At 57.7% G+C, this 27,186-nt stretch overlaps 3 protein-coding genes across 4 annotated transcripts in view; 1 reads left to right on the plus strand and 2 right to left on the minus strand.

The window, feature by feature from the left end:
- Nucleotides 1-595: 595 nt before the first annotated feature.
- NECAP2 (NECAP endocytosis associated 2) lies at nucleotides 596-5,674 on the minus strand. Its single transcript, XM_082777225.1, has 8 exons — nucleotides 5,562-5,674; nucleotides 5,382-5,482; nucleotides 5,095-5,199; nucleotides 4,456-4,537; nucleotides 3,768-3,876; nucleotides 2,778-2,958; nucleotides 2,176-2,260; nucleotides 596-1,853 (listed from the first exon to the last, which is right to left on the minus strand). The coding sequence occupies exons 1-8, from the start codon at nucleotides 5,657-5,659 to the stop codon at nucleotides 1,805-1,807; spliced, it is 810 nt and encodes a 269-aa protein (XP_082633351.1). The 5' UTR covers nucleotides 5,660-5,674; the 3' UTR covers nucleotides 596-1,804.
- Nucleotides 5,675-6,342: 668 nt separating this feature from the next.
- SZRD1 (SUZ RNA binding domain containing 1) lies at nucleotides 6,343-19,190 on the minus strand. 2 transcript variants are annotated; one of them, XM_082777050.1, is made up of 4 exons: nucleotides 19,107-19,190; nucleotides 11,144-11,193; nucleotides 9,722-9,976; nucleotides 6,343-9,090 (listed from the first exon to the last, which is right to left on the minus strand). In XM_082777050.1, exons 1-4 carry the CDS (start codon nucleotides 19,155-19,157, stop codon nucleotides 8,988-8,990), a joined length of 459 nt encoding a protein of 152 aa, XP_082633176.1. In that variant the 5' UTR covers nucleotides 19,158-19,190; the 3' UTR covers nucleotides 6,343-8,987. The 2 variants fall into 2 exon arrangements, with proteins under 2 accessions (XP_082633176.1, XP_082633177.1); XM_082777051.1 differs by having other exon boundaries at nucleotides 9,722-9,973; nucleotides 19,107-19,171.
- Nucleotides 19,191-24,044: 4,854 nt separating this feature from the next.
- FBXO42 (F-box protein 42) overlaps nucleotides 24,045-27,186 on the plus strand; it is a 48,860-nt gene continuing 45,718 nt past the window's right edge. Inside the window, exon 1 of the mRNA XM_082776927.1 lies at nucleotides 24,045-24,169. The gene's annotated coding sequence lies outside the window, so the exon portion shown is untranslated. The remainder of the gene's footprint in view (nucleotides 24,170-27,186) is intronic.

Below are 27,186 nucleotides of genomic sequence, written 5' to 3' on the forward strand. Positions count from 1 at the left end.
CAGAGCTCAAAATCCCCTGCGGCACCACCCCTGCTGGGGGCTGCAGGACTGTGGCTGGAGGCGTCCCCGCTCTGAAACCATCACTCCAGCCTCGGGTCCCACAGGGGTTCACCCTCCTGGCATTTCCCAGCCTCTGTTTGCCCCCCCTCGAGGAGGGAAAGTGCCCTTTCACCTCCCCGCCGCCCCTTCGAGCCATGGATTAACGGCAAAGGAGAGAGCACGCCAGGGCAAGCAGATGGGACTGAGGATTTACACGTCCTGCTGCTGCAGACAGCTTTCATCTCAGGTCCTGATTCTTAAAACATCCGTGCAGGAGCTGCCCCGAGGCTCCCCGATGGGCTCCGGGGACACACGAGGCCTCATCTCCCTGCTTCTCCCCTTACCTGCTTTGCCCGCAGTCCCTCACGCCCTGCAAAGCCACTGCTAAGCAACACCCGTCTGTTGTGCCTCGCTGGCGAGTGCCCCGCGCCGTTTCCTCGACACCAGGAAGGAGGGGACAGCACAAAACCATTCCCAAGCATCTCCTCCCCACCTCGGGAAGCCTCACGGCCGCTCCGACCCGCACGGGCAGCTCCCTGGGTGTAAAAACGTCACATTTGGCATCCAGATGATTTTATTGTTCGCTTTGAAGTGTCACATCTCTCACCTGGTCCCGCGTGCTGCCAGGCAAAGTTAAGCTCTGAAATGCAAATGCTTACCCTCCAGTTGAAAAAGGAAATAATAAAAAGTCTGAAACACTGAAAAAATAGAACTTCGTGCTGTGGAAGGCCTTCACCTTAATATAAATAGGTAAGAAAATATTTATTTTTTAAAGAGGAATCTCAAGCCCAGCTCTGTTAAAGAAACCAAGTCTGTCCTTCATTGCATATATTTGATTAATAAAATGCCTGCAAAAAGTAAAAATATATCTTCAAAATAGAGGGGAAAACCCTGATTGGAGCAAGAAAGAATTTCAGCACTGCGCTCGCCTTTCTCTGCAGGCAGCAGCCCTGCTCCCCCCTCCCACAGCAGGGACGCTCACCAGGGAAGTGCTCAGAAACCATCAGGTGATGCTCAGCACCCCGCAGGACGCCCAGAGCAGGACACTTGGCACAATGCAAAGGCACCTCCAGGAGCAGGAGATAAAGCAGGACTCTGCACGCAGGAAGCCTCCAGGAGGATGTGCCCTGCTGCTTGGCGGAGAGGAAAGATTTCACAAATACACGAGGAGAAAGCGGGGAAGTCTCTGAGGGGGCTGTGACGGAGGCAGCCCTATGCTGCACACCACAACCCGCCTCTATTGCATAGGCTTCTAGTAAAAAATTGCCCAAATCGGCCAGCAAAGGCACTGCAAACAAAGGGGAGCCCTCCAGCAGAGCTCTGAGCACTCTCCCGCCCTCAGGCCGTTAAGGAGATGCAGGGCCATGAAGCTGCTGGCATCCTGCAGCCGTGTTAGTGCAGTAAGAGGGGAAGGAAGGCACAGAAAAGATCACTGAAGCCTCACAGGTTTGCTGCGAGCCAGGCAGAAAATAAAGGGCCCCCACGTTTGAGGGCGCTGGCACGGAGTGTTTTAAGGCACGTGCTCGTTTGCTCTCCAGCTCCTACTTCTGCATTTTAACCCCAGCGCCGGGCTTGGGGGGTCTCACTTCTTGCCTGGGGAAGACTAGGGGAGTACAATGCCACCAGAAACGAGGTGCGGGGTGTCCTGAAGCAGCATGCTAGCTCTGAGGGGAAGGGAGCACCTCCCTCCCCTGCTTTGGTCCCGTGGAATCCGCGTGATCCTCCCCCAGCACCCGCACGGGGCACAGCGGACGAGGGGGCTGGCTCAGAACTGCACCCAGCCGGCATTCGCCTGTGTCTGGTTAGACGCTGACCTGGAGGGAGAAGGAGAGGGAAGAAAAGCTGTCAGATACCTCACGGGGCTGCAGCCTGCTGCTTGAAGGGCCAGGCACGCAGCACAGTGAGGAACGGGTCCTCTGGTGCCACCCCGTAACTGCTCAGCACCCCACAGCCCCCCCCAGCACAGCGCAGCACGCCCCCAGCCTGTGATCATCCAAACCCTGCAGGGGTGGAGCAGTGCCCCCGCCCCGTTACGTTATTCCAGCAGCAGTAAAACCAGCAGGATTTGGCCCGGCCAGGCATGTCCTAGTGCTGCAGGTACGGCCCCACACAACCCACAAACCCCACACGACTCACCCTGAAGCTTTGGTGAAGTCGCCCCAGGCGTCGGTGGCAGGGGCAGTGGGAGCAGCAGCGGGCTGCGGCCAGGACAGGAGGGAGTCTGCCAGCAGCCAGGGAGGTCAGAGGGGCAGAAAGAAGGGAGAAAAAGAAAAAGCTGTTGTTGCTGACCCTTGTTTCTCAGCTCGAGGCAGCACCTTCACCTTCCCAGCACCAACGAGCACGCAGCTCTGTGCTGCGCACAGATGGTCAAAGACCAGGCAGGAGGGGTCAGGGTTCGTGCAGTGGGGTTCAGACCCCACCGGCTTTTCAGCTTTCAAACTGTGCGAGGCCTCTGCAAAGCGTCTGCTTCCCAAAACTCTCAAAGAGCAGCTGTGAGCAGCTAGGGGACGTCAGAGAGCTGGATGCTGCCTTGGCTCTGGCCTGGCAGGCTGAACAGCTTTGTGATCACTTCTCGCTGTGCCTCAGCTGCCCCATCAAACAGGGCACTGACACCACCTCCTCCTGCAGGAGGAGCTCTACAGCAGCATCAAGGCGTGCTATTAAAGTCTTTCCAAACAGACCTCGATGGATGAAACTCAACTCGAAGAGCTTTGCAACCATTTCCAGGTGACACAGACCTGTGATGGGCGTGCCTGGAAGCTGGACAGGCGCAGAGAGCGAGGACGATGGCTGCTCTCCAGAAGGAAAAGCTGCAGAGGAAGACTTTCCTCCAGGAGGTGGCGGGAGCAAGCTCAGGCCCCCAGGACCTGCGGGACGTGGCCTGGTGTTCCCCGTTGCTCCTTCCTTTTTCTTCATATTCTGAAAGGGGACACGAGAGGGGAACTTAGGTGGTACCATATTTAAATCCAGAACTAGAGGGTGATTCCTCTTCTCCCTCCCAGCCAAGGCTTACAAGCAAGGGGGAAAAGACTGCTGTGCTTCTTTGTCCCACTGCTAGTGCAGCAACTGGGGTGAAACCAAGGATGTTTTTTTTTGAATCTGTGAATCCCCACAGATGGTTCTGTGCCTGGGAGCTGTAACACACCCCTCTGTGCACCGCTGCGCACAGCGTGCCACCGCCAGCTCTGAGCAGGCTTCCTCCCACCAGGGGATTTCAGCACCAAGTTGCTGCTTCCTCTTGTGCCGCCCAACCACAGCAGCAGGGAGAAGCAGGCTGTGAGGGCTGAGCATGGCAGCAGACAGCTCGGCTCAAGCCTGCAGCCCCAAGAAGTAATATTTCACACCTGACAAGAAACGGGGCTAGCAAGAGAGAGCAAGGGAATGTCCTTCACGCTTCCTCTTCCCGTTATGCTAGGAAGAAAGGAAGGGGTTTGGTGATGTTTCTCCTCCACGTTTCTAGGACGATCATCAAAACCACTGGGTGTTATTTTTGTATGTTGTACTTCATATTTATCTGTCTTTGGAACATGCTTGGATCCAATCAAACTGCCCAAAGAGAGCTGAGGGCTGGTGAGGCAAACCAGCAGAGCCACGCAGGACTGCAGACACCCATCTGAAGCAACAGGCTCCCTAAAACACCTCAGCTACAGGCCAGAAAGGTGAGATTCCCCCTGAGGAGCGTGCGAAGGACAATGTTTGGAGCAGATTTAACCAGCAAAAGCCCTCACCGCAATGTTCAGTTTGATGGTCTGCCCCTCCTTGAAGCTCAGGTCCAGTTTGGGTCCCTGGTCAGGGTTCTCAGCCTGCTTGGCCAGCTCGCTCTGCTGCTTCACCCACCTGCAGGAAGGAAAGAAAACAGAAAAGGACGGGTCAACAACCTGCCTGCTGCTCTGCCAGGCAAACCCTGCCCAAATCCTGCCAGACAAATCTTCCCCTGCTCTGAGGGACTGGCAGCAGCTCTTTTTAACAGCTCTTTTTAACTCTTTTTGGGGTGTGATCAGCAGCACGCCACAAGGCAGCACGGAGGCAGCGATTGCCACCCGTCAGTGCAGCCCACACGGTGTGTCAGCACGCTCCAGCCACACAGCGAGCGAGCTGAGCTGCGTCCCAGTCCCTCGAGTGGCTGCGTACTGGTGAAATGAAGGGAAAGAAAGGAATGGGGGAATTTACCCAGTCTTGGTCTGGGGAACTATTTGGGAGTCCACTAATACAGACTGGGGAATATCAGAGACAGAAAGCAGCCTGCATAAAGGCTGAGCAGAGAGAGAAGTTTCCACCTGTAAACCTCTTGGTGCCGTGCTTCCTTGCTCGAGTGAATCTGAAGCAAACAGCTTCCTTGCCCCCAGCACTTCTGGTGAACACCTGCAGCCACCACGTGAAACCACCGAGAGGACAAAGGGAAAGGCCCAAACTCACTTGAAATGGTCCTGCAGAGCTACGTTGAAGTCAAAAGCGTCCCCTCGGTCGACAAATCCAACTCCAATAAAAGCACGGCGGCCTGGGGAACAAGAGCAAAGGCTGGAATCACAAAACATGGCAGGAGCCAGGAGCCAGCCCGCTTCACACCCCCCACAACCATCATCTCCTCCAGCAGGAGCTAAGAAGGGAACCGTGATGCCAGCAGGACAGGAGCCAGATGTCTTCCTTCCTTCTCCACAGAAAGGGAACTGCCACCAGCTTCCCAGGAGGGGAAGCAATTTTATGCTGTCAGCAGGGCTTGTAACATAAGGCAGGAAGAAAATTGTGACTGTGCTTCCAGATAGCCAAGCTGCATTTACATCATTACTTCAGCAAGCTGGCCCTAGTAAATCCAGCTTTAAAATCAACGTGAACGAGTCAAGGCCGAGGCTGGGGTCACAGCGACAACTGCGCATGCAGGTGCATCCTCGCACTGACTGATTAAACTGGGTTTTGTTAAGAAGGACAGCGCAAGGAGGACTGAGGTGATGTGTCCCTGTACGCAGCCCTCAGAGGAACCCTTCACGTGGAGGAAGGGCTCTGAACGCGTTCAGGGACGACTCCCCCCTGTCCGGTAGTGCTCCCGCAGCCCCGCACCGTTCTCGTCCTCGATGCGGATGACGAAATATCGGCTGGAGTCCGTCACGCTCTCCACCGCGATGCCGGGGAACTGCTCCACGGGCGCCTGGGCGAACAGCTCTCCTGCAAGCAGAGAAGGGCCAGGGTCGAGGCGCGGCACCGGCCCCTCAGCACCACCCACCCGCGGGGAGGACACGGGTGGGCACCACCCCACTCCTGAGGAAAAAACGAGGGATTTTGGAGCCCGGGGAGCCGCGAGCTCGACCCCTCAGCCCCCCCACCCCCAGCTCGGAGCCCCCCCTGACCCGAGGCCCTGTCCTCCAGGCGGATGAATGCGGTGCTGCCGCGGGCGGTGAGGCGCAGGCGGCCGCTCCATGCCGGGCGCTCCAGCTGCCACTCGGCGGCCCTGAGGAGACAGGAGGAGGCTGAGGAGGCGGCGAGGTCCCACAGCGGGGCCGGGGAGGGGACCCGGGGCCCCCCCGCACCTGTAGCCGCGGTTGGAGGCCCGCGGGGGCAGGCGGTAGACGTGCACGGCCGGCTTCACGCACAGCACCGCCTCGTAGGGCTCCTCCGACGCCGCCATCGCGGCGGGAGGGCGCGGGGCTGCCTCGGGGAACCGCCCCGGGACCGCCACCGGCAGCGGCACCTGGCGGGGGGAGGCCGCGGGCACCGGCGAACAGCAGTGAAAGGAAGGTGTTAAGGAAAAATAAAAGGAAAGGAAAAATAAAAGGAAAGGAAAAATAAAAGGAAAGGAAAAATAAAAGGAAAGGAAAAATAAAAGGAAAGGAAAAATAAAAGGAAAGGAAAAATAAAAGGAAAGGAAAAATAAAAGGAAAGGAAAAATAAAAGGAAAGGAAAAATAAAAGGAAAGGAAAAATAAAAGGAAAGGATTGAAGACATAATAAAAAAATTAAAGAAATTAATAAAAATGAAATTAAAAAAAAATAAAAAGCGTTGTGCCCCCGTGTCTTCTCCCCAGCAGGCAGCCCAGCAGCCCCTGCCTCCAAACAGGGGACCCCAGCCCAAAACCCACCCCTGGCAGCAGGCTGTGGGCACCCCCAAGCCCCGCTGTGCCCCCAGGGGGCCACCTGCATGGGCGCTGCCCCCCTTGGGTGCTGCCCCCCCGGGGACAGGGGCTCCAGGAGCCTCCTCCTGGGGTCGGCCACGCTGTGACCCAAGCCACCCCCCTGGGGAGCCCGAAGGCTCCAAACGGGACAGAACATGGCACGAGGGAAGGTGGCGAAGTCACGAGGCCGAAGCGCACCGTGAAAAGTTTAAACACATTTATTTAAAATACAATTTATAAAATGTTTATCTGCATACTTAGGCGCACTCTGACGGGGCGGCACCGGCTGCGTCCCAGGTGCCGCGGCGGGAGAAGCGCTCGGTGCCCCCGAGAGCGACGCGTCTTCGGGGCGAGCCCCGGGCAAGGCCGCGGTGCTGCTGCCGGGATCACCACCTCGCCCTGCCCGCAGGTCGGAGGCGTCCCGGCCGTGCCACGGGCACGGAGCAGCCACCGAGGCCACCGGCAAGCGGCTTAACGCGCAGTCGGTGCTGGAGAACAAGGTCGCGTGTGCAACGAGAAGGGGTTGTAGGCACCTGACGTACAGGAGAAGACGTCTAAGGTTGGCGGGGCAGCTGAAGCTACGCCGGGAGCTGGGCTCTGTGGCTTTCCGCCAGCCGCTGGCCCTCTGGAATCAAAGCTATTTGAGCAGTAGTTAAGGAAAGGCGCGGTGACTACGGTTATTGCTAATGTCCTTCTGCCCTCCCGCTCCCCACCGCCTTCCCTCTGCAGAGCCGCTCTTCCAGGGACTCTTCCTTGCCACCAGCCTGCAGGGAGGAGGAAATTTAAAAACAAAAAACAGAAAGACCCAAAAAACGCTGCCGGCCAAGCAGCTGTGGATGCCTCCAGCCTGAGAGGGAGCTTGGTAAACAGCAAGACTACAGCCTCCGACGCCGTGGAGATCTGGGGCCAGGCTCCTGGGGGGACAGCCTCCTGCCCTTCCCCACCTCGCCATCCTCCTCCACCAGCCGCTCGGGCTCGCCCGCTCGGGGGACCCACGGGGAGGGCAGCAGAGTCCTCAGCCGATTAACATTCTAGCAGATTCCGTCTGTTTGTATACAGGTAGTTTTATTTTACCGGTATGTTTAAGCCGTATTTCCGTACGGGAGCCTCCCATACAGCACGGCGTGGCAGGCATTTCGTGCGGTCGCTCCTGTATGGGCAGAAGGCGCTCCGTGTGCTCGTTTCCAAACCTACCGAGCACAAAGCAGCCGGCAGCACCCGTACAGAGCAGTGCTCGATGGCCAGAAATCGTTTCCCAGGTACTGAGCACGCAGCAAGCCGCCGGCCCGCAGCCTTCCAGCTGAAGGAGCTGTCGGGGTCCCAGCGACAGGCAGAAGTGGCCCCGAGCCTGGAGCCGCTCGCACGCGGGCGGCCGCTGTCAGCATCCATCCCAACAAGAGCTGTAGTGTTCATCTGATCCCCGGAGACAGCGACGTGGAGATAGGTCAGCTTGGCTAGTGTGCAGAGCCGGACAGCACAACAGGACGGACAGCGCCGGGCACGAGGCAGCACCCAGGGTCAGCAGTGTCCTGTGACACATGGCTGTCGGTGCCGCGCGGCTCTCCTCCACCACTGCCGTCCGGGGAAGTTTTCAGCCCGCGAGCTGCCCGCGGCCCCGTCCTCTCTGCAGGAGCTGGAGCAGTAGGAGCCATCCGTTCCCTGAAGCCAGCTGTCACCGCCCGCAGCGCACAATGTCAGGAGGGTTCCAGACTTCACCGAACACGTTTTGCTCCCGATGTCTCTGATTTCTGGAAGGAAATGCGCCAGGTACAGCTCGTACCGTAACAGATCAGAGCCTTCGGGTCCATCATAAGCCACTTGGGTTCGAACCTTTGGAGCAGCAGCCGTCTCGCTCCCTGCCGTGACCCTAGCCGCCGGGTGAGCGTGGGCTGGACTGAGCGGGGCTCCTCGCGTGGGTTTACCTCGTGGAGCAGAGCAGAGCTGCACAGCACTCGCTATTCCCCTCCTAGCCTGCACGTCCAGATGCAGCAGAGCCCTAGTTCCTCACCACCCCACTCCGCTGCAAGCAGTAACCATGCAGCAGGCATTGCCAAGGGATCCATCTACGTTCCCTTCTCCCCAAACACAAAAAGATGTACTTTAAGTTTTTCCTCAAGCCAGCAGAAAACACTAGCCAAGCTTAACAGGTGCAATACGTAAACCAGGTCATCGGACTGCGCTGGCTCCCAGGCCAAGGCGACCAGAAAGGCTGGGTAGCCGGGAGTCTGCTTCCATTTGCTTGGCAGCAGTAGAAATACAGAACAAGAAGCTAAGCTTGCCAAACCCTAGCCATTAAAGTTGCAGAAATTCAGTGAAACTCCTTTTCAAACACTTAACTACCTCTCTCAATTAAAACAAACTAAACAGTTAAAACCCTTCCCATGCACTCCCTCAAAAGTCGATCTGATATACAAACAAAACAAAAAAAGAAGAGATCCTTTGAAACCAAACTTGCTCTTAAAGTGATAAAGACAACATGCGCATCTGGGGAGGCTTCCCATTTTTTTCCTTAAATCCCAGGTTACGAGTACAACAAACATTATTGCTGGCGCTAGCTTCAGCCAAAGTGGCACACACGGCTCTCTGCACCCGTCCGAGTCCTTTACACCCCCCCTCCCCTTTCCATTTGCAGTGACTGGGGACAGCCCTTGGCGGTTTGCCGATCACAGTGGGTGGAGCGGGGAGGTCACAGTGCGTGGGGTTGGAGGTCACAGTGGGCAGAGCAAAGGGGATCACAGTGCAAGTAAACCGGGGAGTTCCCTTTGCTCAAGTCCATTTGTCCGCCACGGCAGTGCGACCCGCGGCAGCTGACCCTGCTTCCTGCAGCATCCTCTCGTGCCCACGTTTATCTGCGCTGTTTGAAGCCTTGTGAACCGTCAGGACCCAGCGGCTGCCTGATCACATTATTGGGCTGTCTGGTGTCTTCCGGCTGGGAGATCCTCGTCGGCCTGCAAGGAGAAAGGACATCAGAGACGGACACAACATGCAGCGTCTGTGTAATGCAACATGCACGCCTCCAACAGACGCTCCTGCACCTGCTTTGGTGGAAAGCCACTGCCATGGGACAACCATCACAGGCCTGCTGCACTGTTCCCTGGGATGGGGAACACAACCAGAAGTGAACTAGCACTTCATTTCTGTCCTAAAATCTTGGAAGTCTTACTCTCCAAGACCCACACCACAACCACAAGGGACAGCACGGTGCCTCCAAGCCACCTGCGTTCATTTAGGAGCGCTTACACCCCAGTCTCCCACCTGCAGGTGAAAGCACCTCAAGTCAAAACCTCAGAGATGAGGCTTTGTCATGCCAAAATAGTTCTGGCTGCCTGCACTCCTCTCTGCATCCCCAGAGTGCTCTTTCAAGGGCACAAGGTAACCTTTATTGCCTAACCAGGCAGAAGCAATCCCTTTAGCTGCTGCATATTTGAGTTTCACGCTGCCACGCTTATTAACAAGACACTCCTTCCTCCTCGCCTCTCACACTTTATGCTGGAAGGTGCACGTCCCCCCCTCCTGCCAGGAAGGGGTTTGCAAGGAGCCAGCACAGAGACGCCACCACGATGCCAAGGCCACTCTCACCTATCTAGAATGGGTTTCTCCTGCTCTTCCTCGGGGCTCGCGCTGCCCAGTATTCGTTTCCTGGCTTCGGCGTACTCTGCCTCCCTTTGTGCCAAGGACTTCACGGGGAACGCGGGCCTGGTGGCCGAGTTGGGGTTGCTGAGCACGCCGTTCGTCGCCGGCCGCTTCAAGATCCGGATCTGTGGGGGAGGACCCGAAGGAAGGCTGTCGTCCTGAATCACGATCGGCACTTTAGGAGGAGATTTTGATTTTCTACTGTTTAAAAAAAAAAAAAAAAAAAAAAAAAAAACAACAAAACACAATGCACATTTGCTCAGTACTTGTTTTCTACTGCGAGCATGACTTTAGCTCTGTGTGTGAATTCCTCACAGTCAGATGTCATTCCCATGACTAAGCAGCCTGCAATAATTAAAGACCTTGTTATATTTGTGACCCTAAACTACAGGGTCAGGCAGGTTTGTAGGAGATTAGCTCAGTAAGGGATGGAAAACATCAGCTTTTGCTGTGCTCTACATCTTAAATTTGACCAAAGGCAAGGAAATCAGACACAGACCAAAGATAATTTCACTTTTGAACAGGTGGAGAGAATCTGAAGCTTGCTGCAGGCACCTGCATTAAGAACCGAATTCAGATTCAAACACCTGGACAGCCAATCGAGTCTCCTCTGATGCAGGAAGCGGATGCTGTGCAAGGCACCTTACACAAAGTTGTTCAAAGAAAAGCTTTTACATATCTTCAGGGATGCTGGTGCAAGCACCTCGATTCCACTCCTTGCCCGGCCTATTCGAGCTCCTCTCACCAGGATACCTGGTGATGCCTCCTGCTTCCAAACCCTGCCATTTCACTCCTTGGAGCCTGCCCCAGCCCCAGCCTCAGCATTTGAATTCCCACAGTCCCCTTCCTGCGTGGGAGTCCCAGAGGAGTCACACCATGACCATAAGCAGCCGACTAAAAGTCAGATGGGGAAAAGAACCAACAAAACAAGAGACTTGTCACAAGTGACCGGAAACATTTGTGCTAGGACACAGTAACACACACCCCCACCTGAACCTAAAGTAAGCAGGAAAAGAAAGTCTTACTGATGCAAGACCCCGCAAGCCACTTTAGGGCTAGGAGTTGGGATCACCTGACTCACCCATCTCTTCCTCTGAGTGTCTTTTTCTTAAACTGCTTCCCCACAGCTGTAGCTACATCATCTGGAAGACCCATTTCTGAAATAAAATCACTCTCAAGAACTTCTCTGCTCCTCTGCTACGGATCGGAGGAGCCACCTAGTGGCATGATCATAGAGCCGCCCTAGTGCTTATCTCCGACCTGATTCCCGATCAGTTCACAGTGGCTCCGTTTCCTCTCCCCAGGTTTTCAGCCATCCAGTAGCCCATCGGGAAAATAAGGCTTTCCCAAACTGCGCAGCATCATTACCTTTCCTTCTGTGTGATCTTCAGCTTCTTTTCCAACCGTCTGTCTATTTCCTACAAAGGAAGAAGGAAAAAAAAACACATGAAGGCTCATCTCTGAGGTCAGAGGTTGAGTCTGTCCACAACCACCCTGAGTTTCCCTCTGGCCCATAGCAACGTCCTGCTACAAAGGGCAGGCAGAGCACATCTCGAGCAGAGGCACTATGGACGTTCACCAGGTCCTTTGGCACACCTACAGCCGGTGGAAGATGCCGTGTGGCACGGTGACAGGGCAGCTTCGAGGCACTCATCTCCCCCGGAGAGCAGCTCTCATTTTAGGGACTTGAGCTGGCAAGAAGGCCCCGTTACAGGCAGCAAGGAGCAGCACCAGAGGCGCATTCAGCAAGGTGCTCCCGGGCACAGCAGGCACTGGCACCAAACCTCCCTGGCAGAACCCTGGTGAAGCAGCAGCAGGAGGCGGCTGGGGACCCGCAGCAGACCACACGCCTGATCTCAGCGGCGCAGCTCGGCCCCGGAGCCTGCAGGTCTGCATTCCTGCTGCCTGCTGCAACAGCCCTCCCTCACAGCAAGTCCCTGGGTGCACGTCAGGCAGGGCAGGGACTCGCCGAGCCTCGTTAGCCAACTCTGCTTTTTCCTCCTCAGCTTCTTGGCTTTGCAACATAGCTGCCGAGTCAGTCAACACGCGGAAAGACGCGGTAATTACCGAGCGCCAATAATGTGGCTTTAAGCATGTCAACCTCTGTCGAAGGCTTGCACCTATCTTACCAAAGGTGTTTACGTTATGCAATCGGAGCAATTACACAGAGAAACCCTGCTGAAGAGAAAAACAACGCCGGCTTTCAGCTCCTCCAGTCTCTTTTGGTAACCTTCCGCAGCGAGCTGCGCCTCACCGGTATCTTTAGGTTCCCCTGCTGAGCCTCCCAAACAGCAGCGAGGTTCTGTCAATTATCAATGAAGGGAAAAAAAAGTACCTGGGAGTGTCCCAGCTTCACTAGCCAGTAACTGGCAATGCTGCAGGAAATTTCGAGCTCCTGGCAGGCCACAGTCGCTCTGCTTTTCAGGTCAGTTTAACTACAGCACAGCTGCCAGCGGAGCCTTCCCCAGCAGGCACAGCCCGGGTCCGAGCCACGCTGCCCCGCGCCCTCACCGTGGCATCTGTTTGCACAGCAGCTCCCCGACGCCCCAGCAGGCAGGGAATAAGTGCAAGTCCCAACCAAATGCCAAATTACGGGGCTTTCTCCCGGCCACGCAGCCCACAGTAGCCTCCCTCTACCTAGAAGAGGCAGTTTGGAGCCACTCCAAAAAGATACAGCTGGGTGGGAGGTCAAATTTTCCACCCAGCTCCATACAGCAAGGCCACGTCGCTCCCTAGGGATGAAACCAGCCAGGGGTTTAACAAAGCACCAAGCCACAGGCCAAATCTCCACTGAAGCCTCCCGCTGAGGGCAAACACACCTGCAACTTCCTTCCTCTCTGAGAGGACACATTTCAGAGAAAAATCCCATCCCTGTGCTGCTCTGGAGCACGGAGCCTCCTGCCCACACGGCCAGGAAAGGCAGCAGGGAAATGGAAATCCCGGCCAAGGATGGAAGCGCTTCGGGGCGGCTGGCAACAACCAGGGACAGCCCAGTTAAGGCAAGGGGTGAGCTCACCCGTCTGCCCTGCACCACGAGGTTACAGCCTGCTATAGAGGAGTCTAAAACACGTCTTCAAGCTCAAGTAGATGCCTGCGCCTCCCCAGGGCTGCCTGGAAGGAAGCTTCCCCAAATAGCCCCTGTGAAACACCTCGCCGTGCCGGGGAGAGGGCCGACAGGGAGCACCCCAGGAGCACCTTCAGTCCTGTCTCACAGTGGGCATCTCCCCCCGGGAGGATCTCCACCAGCGCGTGGGGCCTCGGGCACAGCTCCTGACCAGGGAGCACGGTGCTGAGCCCCATGAGCCCCGAGGGGTCTGCTCTCCCCCCTTCCCCTCCTGGCAGGGGAGCAGTGGCTTTGACACAAGCCACGTCCACATTTCTATGTTCCTGCAGGCTTTGCAGGGCAGTCCGGGGGCTAACATCGTGTTCTTTACCTCAGCCTGCCAGGTCCTGTAATTGCAAAGCGTCACTTCAACCTCGTCATCTGACAAACGCCCTGATTAACGCGACTGCCCGTGACCGAGCGCTGCTGGACAGCTCTCCACACCCCTCCTACGCCCGGGACCTCCTCCACCTCCATCCTCCGCTGCCAGAACCTGCAGCTTCCCCTGCCAGAAAGAAACAGCTCTTTTATTTGCTCAGCACACACAAGCATATTCCAAGGAATCCTTCAAACCCTGCCATCGTTATACCCCAGCAGAGCCCTTCACAGTCCCACAGCTCCACTCTTTCCCCCCAGGCACTCTGTATTGAGGTTTCCTTTACACACAGGGCTCCCGGCAGAACACCACTGAGCCACCACTCCCACCAAATACACACCCCAAATTTCTCTCCCACCCCAAAGAACTGTTAGCCCTACACGGCCCTAATAATCCTGGCACTGCCGGGAGAACTCTGCCTTCCTCCAGAAGGCTTCAGTGGAGTCTCCAATGTTGTGTTTAAATCAATGGCCAGCAGAAAAACAAAGTAGCACCCTGCTTACCCCTTGATTCATTAGAAATTTGGTTTGGGGGATTATTTTTTTTAAACGCAGAGATTGACTGTGTTTTCTCAGCAAGAGCCACACCCCTGCCAACTTGCTACAGCTATATTTTGAATTACAGGTGTGAAGGAGTTCACGTTTGAAGAGCCTTGTCAATTCAAGTGGATCAACTTCACACAGCTCATGATGGGCTCACACAGCTACGGGTCTGAGGAGCACCAACACCTTGACACAGCTTATGGTTAAAAAAATCCCTGCTGGTGCTGTGTGCAGATCTGTTTGTCTGCTGATGCCGATGCCATGCCGTTCCCACCGCTGTCTCCTGTGTCACCCTGCCACCGGGCTGCGGGTAACAAGATAAAATTAGGAGCTGACTTACAGAGCCAGTGCCAGAAGCACTCCAACAACCGGGAGGCACGAGCGCAGAGGAGAGGCGAGCAGGCTTGGCATCTGAGGCCACGGAGCTGCACAGGTCACACTGCACAACCCCCAGTTATTAATCTGCTGATGGCGTGAGCCTGGTGAGGAGGCTCTCCCAGCCTTCATTTCCCAAATGAGCAGGTTTATATCCAGACACCACGCGCCCTTTACGCCCCCATTCTCCACAAAAACACCCTCCCCGAAGATTAGTGGAGAATCTCAGCAGCCTATTTTTAGTGCTATTATGTCTGGATGCTAAAAGGGACCCAGCACGCAGCGCGAAGAAGACGCTGTTCTTTGACATTTAAGCTGCATTTGTGGATGAGGACGTCATGGAAGCCGAGCTCCAGCCCCGTCGCAGCCGCCCCGACAAAAACAGCAACACGGACGGGATGCTGGGGGTCGGGATCCAGACGGGGTCAGGCACCCCCCGGCCAACCTGGCTCCCCCAGCCCGTGGGGAGGCACAAGCAGAGCCCCCCGTTAGCCCCCTGCTGCCCAAAACACTCCTGACCCTCCACACAGCTCCCAGCACAGGCTCTCCAAAGAGACTCAAAAGCAGCAGCTCCGAGCTCTGCGAATGCAGAAGGAATGGCAAGGTAACTGCCAGCATCCTCCTCCCCCCAGGTTTTCTGAGCAGCTCTGACAATGTTTTAAGGAAGGCAAAGCCTTGGGCTCCCCACAGGGCTCTCACACCAGGTGTTTCCCCCCCTCTAACTCTGTACTTCAGTTACCAGGCAGAAATCAGGAGGGAATGCCCCAAACCTTCACAGGAACACTGCTAAAAGAAGCTGTGATCTCAGACCCGATGACATTTCAGATACACGGCTCCAGGCAAACATCAGCCACGCTCTGCTGCACGTTACTTCTGAGCAACTCTGCCCTGCCCACCCGAACCACCAAACCGGAGATCAGACCCTGAAAGGGGGAACCGGGTCTGGGGCTGCTCCCCCCACACCAACACCGACCTCATGCACTCCCTACGCACACCAGCGGGTACCCTGGCACTTCATGAAGACCCAGGGACAAGCTCCAAGGCCTGCCAACGCTCTCTTTATAAAAAACCAGGGTTTAACATCGGAGGTTACCAACGCCGCTGACGGGTACCCAGCAGCTGCAGCTGACTCACTGCTTCACAAGGTATGCCGAAAATACCACCAAGCCAGAGCAGAAGTGGATAATCCTAAGATAGCTCCGAACGGACTCCTCATTAGCTACCTCTTTCTTTCCTCCGAAGATAAATTAATCTATTAATTACTGGAACATTCCGATTCCTGAGGCTATTGGGAATCGGCCTGCTCCGTTAATTAATTCTCCAGTCACTCTGCTTACATTAAGCCCTGGCAGCAGACCGTGGCCCAGGCAATGCCAGGAGAGCCGCAGATGCTTTCAGCTGCGCCGGCGTTTCCATCTCCCCCTGGCAGATAACGCTCCTCAGCAGCTACGAACCAGACACCGGGGTATTTTTAGGAGCAGACCTGGCAAGGCTCCCCTCTTCTGCCAGGCACCACACGGTATTCCCGGTGCGAACACGTGATGGAGGGAGGGGGGAAGCATTTCACAGGGCTGCAGCTTCTCCCTCCACAGCTCCTGGCCACACAGACACCTTGCAGGCCCCCTCCCCAGACCCAGACGTGGAATTTATTGAAGTCAATCTTGAAAAAACAGAGGCCAAAAGCTAGCAGAAGCCTTCCTCAGCTCTCCCAGCTGCAGGCTTGTCCTCCCGCTACACGCAACAGCATTTTAACACCAGCTCATCACACCGCACCTCCTCATCCAGGTCACCCGAGCCTCCTGCACCCACAAACGGGGTCAGGCAGCAAGGCCAGGAGCTCGCCAAGGTCACGGTGCTGCAAGTGGCAGCGAGCAGAGGCTGCTCCCTGGTGACTCAGGCAGCCCACGTCCCACGGCAGACACTCACCTCGTGGCATTTGGTGCCTGCTCCTTCCCCGCCTACCGGCATCACCTCTCATCAGGCTGCCTCCGCCTGGGCAAGGCAGAGCCAGCAGAAACAAGTTTTTGTTTCCTAGTGTAGCGATTTCAGGGCCAATTACAAACATGTAAAGCAAATATTTAGTAAATATTTTACAAATATCACCGTAGTCCAGTGTCAGAAGCCATCCTCCTGGTGCTTCTCCCCACAGCAGGAGTCGGCAGTCAGCCTCAGGGCTTTCCTCCAGGGCACAGTCCTGGAAGGGTGCTGAAACCCCGCTGACTTCTCCCCGATCACACAAGAAGCTCACAAACTTCACAGACCGGAGGTCACAGCTTCGTGCTCTGAAATGTTTCCCTCCTGACTTGTGTACTTTGATCGCATTTAGCAACTTGAAGCAACAGCAGCCAAAACCCAGATTCAGCCCTTTCCAACCCCCCGATTCACCTCGCTGAAGACTGAAATCCAGAGCAGGAAGCCCAGCTTCTGCCAGCTGTTTGTGCATCAGCCTGATCAGAGGCAGTAGCAACGGGCTTTTCTGCAAGCCTCAGGTCCTCCAGCAGCGCAGCAGCACGAGCAGATGACAATCCCCACGCACACAAGGGACAAAGCCCACATCCTCCCCGAGCAGCGGGCACAGGGTTTGCAGGAGCACGGTGCAGGATCCCAGCTCTGGCCCACAGCGGGGTGCTGGCAGGCTGCAGGTGGGAGCCAGCTGCTCTGCACGGGGCCCGACAGCAGGCTGGGCACAGAAAATCACACAAAATGACTTCTTTTGAAGTTACTAAGTTACTAAGACAACACCGACAGGCTCTGACTCTAGCTAGCTGTGCTTTTGTGACAGGAACCGGCGACAAACGCAGCCGAGGAGCACCGAGGTGGGGCCGTGCAGTACCTCTGGGATCCCCGGCCACTGGGGCACAGCTTCCCACCTGAAGCTTAATTATTAGTTTAACCTGGTAAACAGGCTGAGGTGCAACAAATACACCTCCCATTTGTGATTTCCCTCTTCCCTGAAGCCAGGTAAGCCACACAAAAGAGAAGTGAGCCATGCATTAAGGCACATTAGTGCTTACTAACCCAGACCGGGTCTTTGAAGCCTCACACTTCGCTCCTGACCCTGCCACGAGTCTCCTGGACAGCTCACTCGTTACTCACACACCAGTTTTCTGTCTGTAACTCACTGACAAGCAAAATCTCTCCGTCTCCCAGACATTTCAAACACCTGTAAACCCAGCAGTTACCTAGCACAGAGCCCTTTTAGCCAGATCTACCAGCCCCACGGAGCTCTGCTGCCACAGCCTGGGATGAAGAACCCCACGTTCGCCCTGCTGTGCCTGCACAGCTCCTGGGTGGGCAAAGCCGCTGGAGCTGGGGGCAGCTCCTTAGCGTGCGGTCACTCGGGGGGGGCACACGCCAGACAAGAAGCTCCGTCTTTATGGCAAACACCGGGCAATTCTGCTGATACAAAAATGGAAGACAAAGAAGCCACGTTAAAGAACAAGATCACGGATTGTTTTTACAGCTGCTTGCCTGACCACGTCCGAAGGAGGAGGTGTGCCAGGCTCCCTGGGCTTTCCCCATTCAGAGGGCGCCCGTCTGCCAATTAAGATCATCGTGCTGCTTGTTTTGAAAGGCAAATCCACAAAAGCTACATGAGGTGACATAATGACTGGGGAGACCACAGCGTGCACAGCAGCCCCAGCCTGCCTCTTGCTGAGCCACCTTCCTCAGCACCTAGAGGTGCTGCCAGCAGCCCAGCACCAAAAACCACAAACGCACACGGGGAAGGATGAGTGCTGAAGATCTCAGCAGCCTTTCTGTTCCACACAGAGCCCTCTTGGTGGCTTACTGCCAAATGATGTACCCAGAAGGAGGCAGCTTGTCTCAGAAGCCCACCATGGATCCCTTTCACTACCTTTCTCCCGCTTACATGTGTGCTGAAGGGTCTGAGAACTGACTACCCAGATCTCAACTGCATACATATAGCGTTAGGACAAGGGGATGTGTCAGAGCTGCTCCTTGACACGCCAGCTTTCATCTTCAGTGTTTTCTTGCACCTTCCTCTGCATTGTGCCTCTGAGTTGGGATCCACCTCAGATCTACGTCAAGTAAGACATGGGTGAAAAAAAGCAATGGAAGCTCCTTAAAACAACAAGAAAGATACCGTGATTACAGGATCAGGCCAGCTCTTGCACACAATTTTTCCTCACCCTTTCAACAGAAGATTCACCTCGTTGAGGCTGTCCAAGCCTCCCTGCCTGCTAACTGCAGCAGGTTTTCCACAAAGAAAGGCAGCTGTGCCTCCTAACGAGCACCATCAGTCACGCTGTCTGCCCTACAGCCGAGCCTCTTCCTGTGCTCCCTTCCCCTTTCTCTTCCCTGGGTCTCTCTGCTGAATCTCTGGTCCCTCTGACTGCTGCAGCAGCTCGGCGAGCCCACAGAGCCCGTGCTGCACGAGCACCCACCTGCTCGAAGCAAAGCGCCAGGCGGGACGGGGCTGAGCCCCGCGCGGGTCCATGGGGCCGCCTGTTAACTTCCTGCGGCCACAAGCAGCAGCAGAGGGTCCCCTTCCTGCCAGCCGCAGCTCCGAAGCGTGACCTTTCTAAAATACCCCGGCTGCCAGCAGGCAGCATCCATCTCCCCTCTTGCATAATAATAACTCCAGCCGGGGGCAGCTCGGCTTTCACAGACACCCAGCCCCCGGACAACTGCAGCAGGCGTGGCGGCGGCTCCCCCAGGAGCCTGGCGAGCGCCGTGAAGGGACCCTGAGGAGGATGAACCGCGGGGGGGTCCCCCTGAGGGCCGAGAGCCCGCACAGAGCGCGGCCGGGGAGCGGCTCCGGGCCGGGAGCGGCCCCCAGGGCCCCCCCCGGCTCCCTGTGGGGGCGGCCGCGCGGGGCCGGGGGCCGCTCCCGTGCCCTCCGCCGCTCCCCGCCGGTCCCCCCAGCCCCGCCGCCGCCCCCCGGTTGTTCCCGAGCCTCCCCCGCGCTCTCACCCCGCTGTCGGCCGCCTCCTCCCAGCTCTCGGCCACCTCCTCGTCCTCCATTTTAGCGCCCCCCCCTCACCGCCGCCACAGCGAGCAGGGCGCATGCGCGCGCCGCCTCCCTCCCTCCTCCTCCTCCTCCCCACACGCAGGCGGCAGCGCGCATGCGCAACGCCCGCGCGCGCTGCTGCTGCTGGGGAGAGGGGAGGGGGGAGCGGCGCGTGCGCGGTGGGAGGGGGCGGGAGGCCACGTGCGGGGAGGGAGGGGAGGGAGCGCCCCCTGGCGGGCGGGAGGAGCGGGATGGGGATGGGATTGGGATTGGGATTGGGGTTGGGATGGGAATGGGGATGGGATTGGGGTTGGGGTTGGGATTGGGATTGGGATTGGGGTTGGGATGGGAATGGGGATGGGATTGGGGTTGGGGTTGGGGTTGGGATTGGGATGGGGTGGGGATGGGATTGGGATTGGGATTGGGATTGGGATGGGAATGGGGATGGGGATGGGATTGGGATCCGGATTCGGATCCGGATCCGGATTCAGATTGGGATGGGGATGGGATGGGGATTGCGATCGGGACTGGGGTGGGGATGGGAATGGGGATTAGATCAGGATTGGGATGGTGATGGGGATGGAGATAAAGATTGGAATGGGATGGGATGGGAAGGGGATTGGGATGGGGATGGGATGAGGATGGGGATTGGGATTGGGATTGGGATTGGGATTGGGATTGGCATGGGATGGGGATTGGGATTGGGATTGGGATTGGCATGGGGTGGGGTTGGGATGGGGATGGGGATGGGGATCTGTTTTGGGATTGTGAAGGGATGGTCTTGGGATGGGGATGGGTTGGGTATTGGGATCGGGATCGGGATCGGGATTGGGATTGGGACCTGTGTGGTGCCAGGAGTTGGGCTCCAGATGATCAGATGATCCTTGTGGGTCCCTTCCAACTCGGGATATTCTGTGATTCTGTGGAATGGGATTGGGATGAGGATGGGAATGGGGACTGGTATTGGGATGGGGACTGGGATCAGGAATGGGATGGGATGGGGACTGGAATTTGTTTTGAGATTGTGAAGGAATGGGCTTGGAATGGGGATGGGTTGGGTATTGGGATGGGGATGGGATGGGGTTGGGAGGGGGATGGGGATTGGGATTAGGATTGGCATGGATGGGATGGGAATTGGGATTGGGATCAAAATGGGGATTGGGATCTGGTTTGGGATTGTGAAGGGATGGGGATGGGTTGGGGATTGGGATTGGAATCGAAATGGAGAAGGGATGGGGATCGGGATTGGAATTGGGACTGGGATTAGGATGGGGATTGGGATGGGGTTGGGATGGGGATTGGGATCTGTTTTGGGATTGTGAAGGGGATCTGTCTTGGTCTTGGGATGGGGGTGGGGATGAGGACGGGTTGGGTATTGGGATCAGGCTTGGAATTGTGATGGGATGGGGTTGGGATGGGGATGGGGTTGGGATGGGATTGGTATTGGGATAGGGTTGGGATGGGGACTGGTATTGGGATCAGAATTGGGATTGGGATGGGATGGGATGGGATGGGATGGGATGGGATGGGATGGGATGGGATGGGACGGGACGGGGATTGGGATGGGGATGGGTTGGGGATTGGGATCAGGATGGGATGGGATGGGACAGGGGCACCCACCGCTAAACGGCTGTCACTGACTCAGCACATATATCGCCCCCACAGCTGCGCCCCCCGATCAAACACCAAGCCGGTGTTTAGCAGATCTGTCCCACAAAGCCAGGAGGGAAGGAGGGGGCTGCGGGAGGCACAGCATGGGGTGATCCCCCAGCACTCGCCCTACACCCAAAGGACCACAAGGCCATGAGTCCTGCCGGCAGCTCTGTGGGGGAGCCAGCCTGCCTGCAGGAGCCTTAATCATTAAGAGTTAATCTGCATGGACAGAAACCCACCTGAGGGCCTGTGGCATCTTCCAGTCGTACTTATTCATATCGCTTTACATCCACGTCCTGGGTGCTTGCTACTCTTAGACGTGGCAGGTGGGGTAACTTCAGCTCAAACCCTTTGGGGTTTCCCAAAAGTAGAACTGGCTGGTTGAGCTCCTTGCTCCTGTAGCCGGGCTGTTCGGCACACCGAGGTACTGCTCTGGGCCTGGGATGACACAAAGGGGGCTGGGGACGGGCCTGCTGAGGGCAGATCCACCTGCTGCAGAGGTGAACGCCGCCTCCAGCACCCTAAAAAACAAACGTTCAGACAGGGAGTTACGGAAACTTTCCTTTCTACCCCAAATCTGGAACTCTTCCCCTGAACTCCAGGCAGAAGGACACCCCTTTCTCGAGCAGCATTTTGCCAGCAGATGGCGAGCGGCTTCTTAAAAAACTCCAGCTAAAAGCAGAGAAATACTCACGAAACCCTTGCGGTGAGCCCTGCCTCCTGCCAGCAGCCCTGCGAGCCCCTCGCTGGCCTTCCCCTGCCCTGGTTTAGCCCAAGAGGCAGCAAGGGCGTCCTCCGGGCGGTGTTTTGGGTCATGGGATGCTGTGCACCCACACACGAGCTGTGGTGGGGTTTGTGGGGTGTTCGGCGCCGCAGCAGCGCTCGTCACTGGGTGGGGACAGGATGGGGACAGGCCCAGGGTCCACGCAGGCGACAAGGAGGCTGTGTGAGGACGGGAGGAAAGGGTGCAACCTCGGGCTGTTCCTACCCATCCTCTGGCTTTTTCCAGAAGGAAACAGGAACTGTGCTCTCGAGCAGCCGGTGCCCAGCATTGTTGGCTCAGCGCTGGCTTGCAGGCAGCACGTTCGCAGCTCCAGCAGTGTTGCTCTCGAACATGCCCCCGTCCTGCTGGCTTTGCCCTCATGGTAAGAAATGCCACCTCTTCAGCCCCCTGCCTGTTTGCAGCCCCCAAAGTGCTCATTATCCCCGACCCAGTGACGAGCAGCACTATCCTAAACAACTGAAGTACCATTTCCAAGAGCGATTGAGGCACTTCAGGCACTGCTGCCTCTCAGTTAAAAGCCTGAGCTCATTTTCTCTTAAAAACATCATGCAGCACTTCAACCCCAAGCGAGGATTGCAGCACTTTGCCCCTTGCCACGTTCGGCTCGAGCAGCCAAAGGGTTTGCAGAGCTGCTCTCGAGCCCTGCCTGGGCTCAGCCTCACAAAACCTGGGCTGTGTGGGAGCACCGAGGCCACGGAGCGGCCATCCTCGAGCCACCCCCATGGGAACCGAGAGCAGCCCCGAACCAAGGCCTTGCGCAGGCACTAAGGGACTTTTGGCAATGTCATCCCACACCCGTGCTGCCTGGGTTTCTGGTCTGTGCCTACACGTATCCTGCTCGGCAGGGGGCTGGGCTGGGCCATCTTCAGAGGTGCCCCTCCAGCCTCAGCCACCCCGTGGTGCTGTGGGGCTGTGGTGCTGTGGGGCTGTAGAGCTGTGGGGCCATGGGACTGTGGGGCTGTAGAGTTGTAGAGCTGTAGGACTGTGGGGCTGTAGGGCTGTGGAGCTGTGGGACAGTGGTGCTGTAGGGCTGTGGAGCTGTGGTGCTGTGGGGCTGTAAAGCTGTGGGGCCGTGGGACTGTGGGGCTGTAGAGTTGTAGAGCTGTGGGACTGTGGTGCTGTAGGGCTGTGGTGCTGTGGAACTGTGGGGCTATAAGACTGTGGGGCTGTGGTGTTGTGGGGCCGTGGGGCTGTAGAGCTGTGGGGCCATGGGACTGTGGAACTGTGGAGCTGTAGGGCTGTGAGGCTGTGATGCTGTAGGGCTGTAGAGTTGTAGAGCTCTGTAAGGCTGTGGGGCTGTGGAGTTGCAGTGTTGTGGAGCTGTGGGGCCGTGGTGCTGTAGGGCTGTGGGGCTGTGGAGCTGTAGAGTTGTAGAGCTGTGAGGCTGTAGGGCTGTGGGGCCATGGGACTGTGGGGCTGTAGAGTTGTAAAGCTGTGGGATTGTGGTGCTGTAGGGCTGTGGTGTTGTGGGGCCATAGAGCTGTGGGGCCATGGGACTGTGGAGCTGTAGGGCTGTGAGGCTGTGGGGCTGTAGGGCTGTGGAGTTGTAGAGCTCTGTAAGGCTGTGGGGCTGTGGAGTTGCAGTGTTGTGGAGCTGTGGGGCCGTGGGGCTGTAAGGCTGTGGGGTTGTGGAGCTGTAGAGTTGTAGAGCTGTGGGACTGTGGTGCTATAGGGCTGCGGTGCTGTAGGGCTGTGGAGCTGTGGTGCTGTGGGGCTGTAGAGCTGTAGGGCTGTGGGACTGTGGTGCTGTAGGGCTGTGGCGCTGTGGAACTGTGGGGCTGTAAGGCTGTGGGGCTGTGGTGTTGTGGGGCCATGGGACTGTGGAACTGTGGAGCTGTAGGGCTGTGAGGCTGTGGGGCTGTAGGGCTGTGGAGTTGTAGAGCTCTGTAAGGCTGTGGAGTTGTAGTGTGGTGGAGCTGTGGGGCCATGGGGCTGTAAGGTTGTGGGGCTGTGGAGTTGTAGAGCTGTGGGACTGTGGTGCTATAGGGCTTTGGTGCTGTAGGGCTGCGGGACTGTGGGGCTGTAGGGCTGTGGAGTTGTAGTGTTGTGGAACTGTGGGACTGTGGTACTATAGGGCTGTGGTGTCAGGGTGCTGTGGTGCCATGATGCTGTGGGACTGTGGTGCCATGGAGCCGTGTCCCCCCGATGCCTGCAGCCCTCTGCAGCCCCTCACGGCAGACAAACGCTCCGGGCACCGCACAGCCCCGTGCCGGTGCAGCGGGCGGCGGCCGGGCCGCGGCTCCCTGCGGGGTACAGGAAGGCGGTCAGGGAGCCGCCCCACACCGCGACCTCCCCAACATGGCGGCGCCCCCGCGCCACGCCGAGCCCTGCGCGCCTACAACTGCAGCGGCGCGGCGACCTCCCCATCATGGCGCTCCCTACGTCCCCCTCCCGCCCCTTTTCCCCTCCCCAATCACATGACGCGGTGCTGGGGGGCGGCGCACGCGCAGTGCGCGCTCGGCCGCGGCCGGAGCGGCGGCGGCGGCGGCGGCGGCGGCCGCGGCGGGGAGGGAAAATGGCGGCGGCGGCGGCGGGAGCCGTCACCGGGGCGACGCGGCCGGCACGGCCCCGGCTGCCCTGAGGCCGCAGGTGAGGCCCGGCCCCGGCGTCCCGGGGCCACAGGGAGCGAGATCGGGGCCGGGAGGGACGGAGGGGAGCGGGGAGGTTGTGGGGGGGCAGCGCGGGGCCTGCCCGGTGCTGGGGGCGCCCCCAAACCCCTCAGGCCTGAGGCGCTGCCCCCCCCCCCCCCCCCGGTGTCACGGCACCGCCCCGGGTTGGAGCTCGGCTGAAGGGCGGCGGGGGGCTGGGGGTGTTCCCCGTGCCCTCAGCCACCATCCCGCCTTCCTTTTCCTCACGCCCGGGGCCCTGCAGCGGTGCTGCCCCTCAGGCCGTGCCCCTGGGGGATCCCTGTCAGGCTGCCCTGCTGCAGCTCCTTTCTCCCTGCCCGAATAAATGGCATCAGAGGGAGCCCGCCCCGCTGTGGCTGTGGTGGTGACACCGCGCAGGGGGAATCTGGGGCAGTTGTGCTCGCAAAGCACGCCCAGCGAGCTGGGGATGGAAGAGGAAGGAGCGGCACCTGCCCTCCTGCAGAGCCGGTGCTTAGACCTTGCCCACAGTCACAGCAAGGAGGCTGCTGTTGGTTTTTTTCCCTCCTCCTCATCTTCTTGATGTTTTTGTGCCTCGTAAAGACCTCATTGCAGCAGGGCCTGAGCACACAGCTGGGTGCCACTGGGCAGTCAGAATACAGTCTTCTCTGCCACAGAGAAGAGGAGCCAGGCAGGGCTGGCCATCCCTGAGCTTGGGAGACTTCATAAAGGTGTCCATCAAGTGTGAGGATGGAAACCGCGTTAATTATTGAAGCTCTCCTGGGTCAGAGTCTAACAGGGCAGGTCCCCACCTGGCCACGCTCTCCTTGTCCTGGCACAGGGCTGAGAGCGAGACCTGGGCACGGGCAGGACGGGCACCGAGGTCTGCCGAGGCTGGGCGGTGGTGCAGGAGGAGCTGCAGGTGCTGCTGTGGGGTCGGTGCCGTGCCTTTGTCACCGCTTTGGTGTCTGCGTGCACACTTCTAGCAGGAGCAGAATCACAGCTGCTGGTGGCTTCACCCAGCGAAGGTGTCTGCGCCTGTTTTCCTTCCGGTGCTACCTGGTGGTTTGTCTGCCGCCCGGCTCCACCCAAGCAGCATTTTTTCCATGGTGGCAGGTGCAATTGTCTGCAAAGCCCTCGGGTGCGAAAGGCACAGCGCAGCAGCTTGGTGCTTGTGCTGCTTCGCAGAGCTGTGCTGGTTTATTCTCCCTGGCTCGTAGTGGCTGCACGAGTCACTTGTAAACAGAGTGTGTCCAGCCTGCAGGATGGAGCTTTCTCTCTGGCTGTTGGGGAGGCCCAAAGATGAGCCTCACCTGCATGCCTGTGGTTAGCTGCTGGTGCTGAAGGTGGGTTGTCTTTTACCCTGGGACTTTAAGGAGCAGTGGGGATGTGCTTGACCGTTTCCATGGTCCCAGAAAATGCAGCCAGTGTCACCGCCATGCTCAGCGCCAGGAGCGGCACCGAGGCTGCTCCTGGAGCAGGAGGGCACGATTTGGGCAGAGATGGGGATGCTCTGTACCCAGACCTTCCCAGAAGGCGATTGATTTTTAAATGTATGTTCTCGGGGCTTCGGAGAGCCGCGGGCTGTAGCGCAGCCTGCTCTGCTCCTGCCAACTGAAGCCATTTCCACAGGATGTGACTGAGCGCGGCTCGAACAGGGCTCCCACTTTCTGTGTAAACAGAGCTGCGCGTCTGAGGGAAGTTATTTTCCCTGTGCATTTAGCCATGGCATGGTTTATTGTACAGCACTGCTCCAGGCTTTGCCCTCACCGATTTTTAAGACTGAGCGTGGGTAAGCCGAAAGCCCTCGGTGTGGGGAAAGCTGCGGGGGCACGCAGGGGGTGTTGGGGCCAGGAGCCAGCGCTGGGCACTGCGCCTTGGTCCAAATCCCAAGGAAAGGCTTTGGTGGCTCTGATAATGGGCTGATAAGTGGGTGTTGCTCCAGAGAAGAGCCCCTGTCGGGGTGGTTTCGGACACGCGGGTGCCCTGCACGGCTGGTGGCATCCCTGCAAGATCCACCGAGGTACCTGCGGCTCGGCCGGGCTGCGCTGCTGTTAGCAGCTTCCCGAGGTAGAGCAGGAATCCAAATCAAAATCCCTTTTGAACCTGCTTATGTCGTAGCTTAAAGAAGAGCGGGGTGACACATCTGTGTCGAAAACTGCGGCTGGAAACTTTGGTATTGTGCAAGATGCAGAAAAGGCGGCTCTTGCCTCCGGGAGCTTGCTATTTTGGGAGCTGCACATGTGCTCCGGGAGCCTGGGTTAGTTCACACCGAACTGCGTTCACTTCCCATTTCTGTGGCGGTTTTTAAAATATTTCTCTGCTTGCTAAACACCTAGAAAACATCTGTGAATGACAGTGAAAACGTTCATCTTGCCCCTACTTAATGCAGTCCGTGCGACGGTGATTTGTGCCTCTGACGAGCCCAGTCTCTTTGTGTGTTTCAGACCCAGTTCGAAGTGCCTGTCTTATTTAGGTCTGGGCCAGGTTCACGATAGTTTGGGATGTCGAGGGTTTGAGGTAGGTTGTTTGAGCTGCTGGATTTGTTTGGGGCTTGTTGCTTTGGTACCGAGGCTGCTCTCCCTCCACCCCGACCTCACCCCAGCTCAGGGCTGTGAGGAGCGTGCGAGGGCTCCCAACGTGCGGTCGCTCACAGCGAGCTCCGGGGCTGGGCTCTGGACCCATGTGGAAGGAACAACTCTGCAAAACGCCTGCAGAGAAGCTGTGTCCTCCTTGCCCTGCTGTTGTACCGGTCTCGTCCCAGTGGTTCTGTGGCATCACCGTGGGTCTTTGATGCCTGCAGACCGCGGGGCACCAAATCCCTGCGCCGGCACACGGCCGTGCCCGCTGAGCCCCCCCAAAGGGCAGAGCCGAGCAGCGGCGGCTCCGTCTGTGCCATTGTTGTCACGGCCATTCTGTGGCCGAGCAGAAGGAGCTAAAATTATTTCGTTCCGTTCCTCGTGTGTCCGTCGGGCAGCCACCTTTAATCTGTCCCGCTCAATGCGCTCCCTTCCTGCGTTT

Source organism: Aythya marila, assembly GCF_965140915.1.
Source record: "Aythya marila genome assembly, chromosome: 21".
Classification (NCBI taxonomy): domain Eukaryota; kingdom Metazoa; phylum Chordata; class Aves; order Anseriformes; family Anatidae; genus Aythya; species Aythya marila.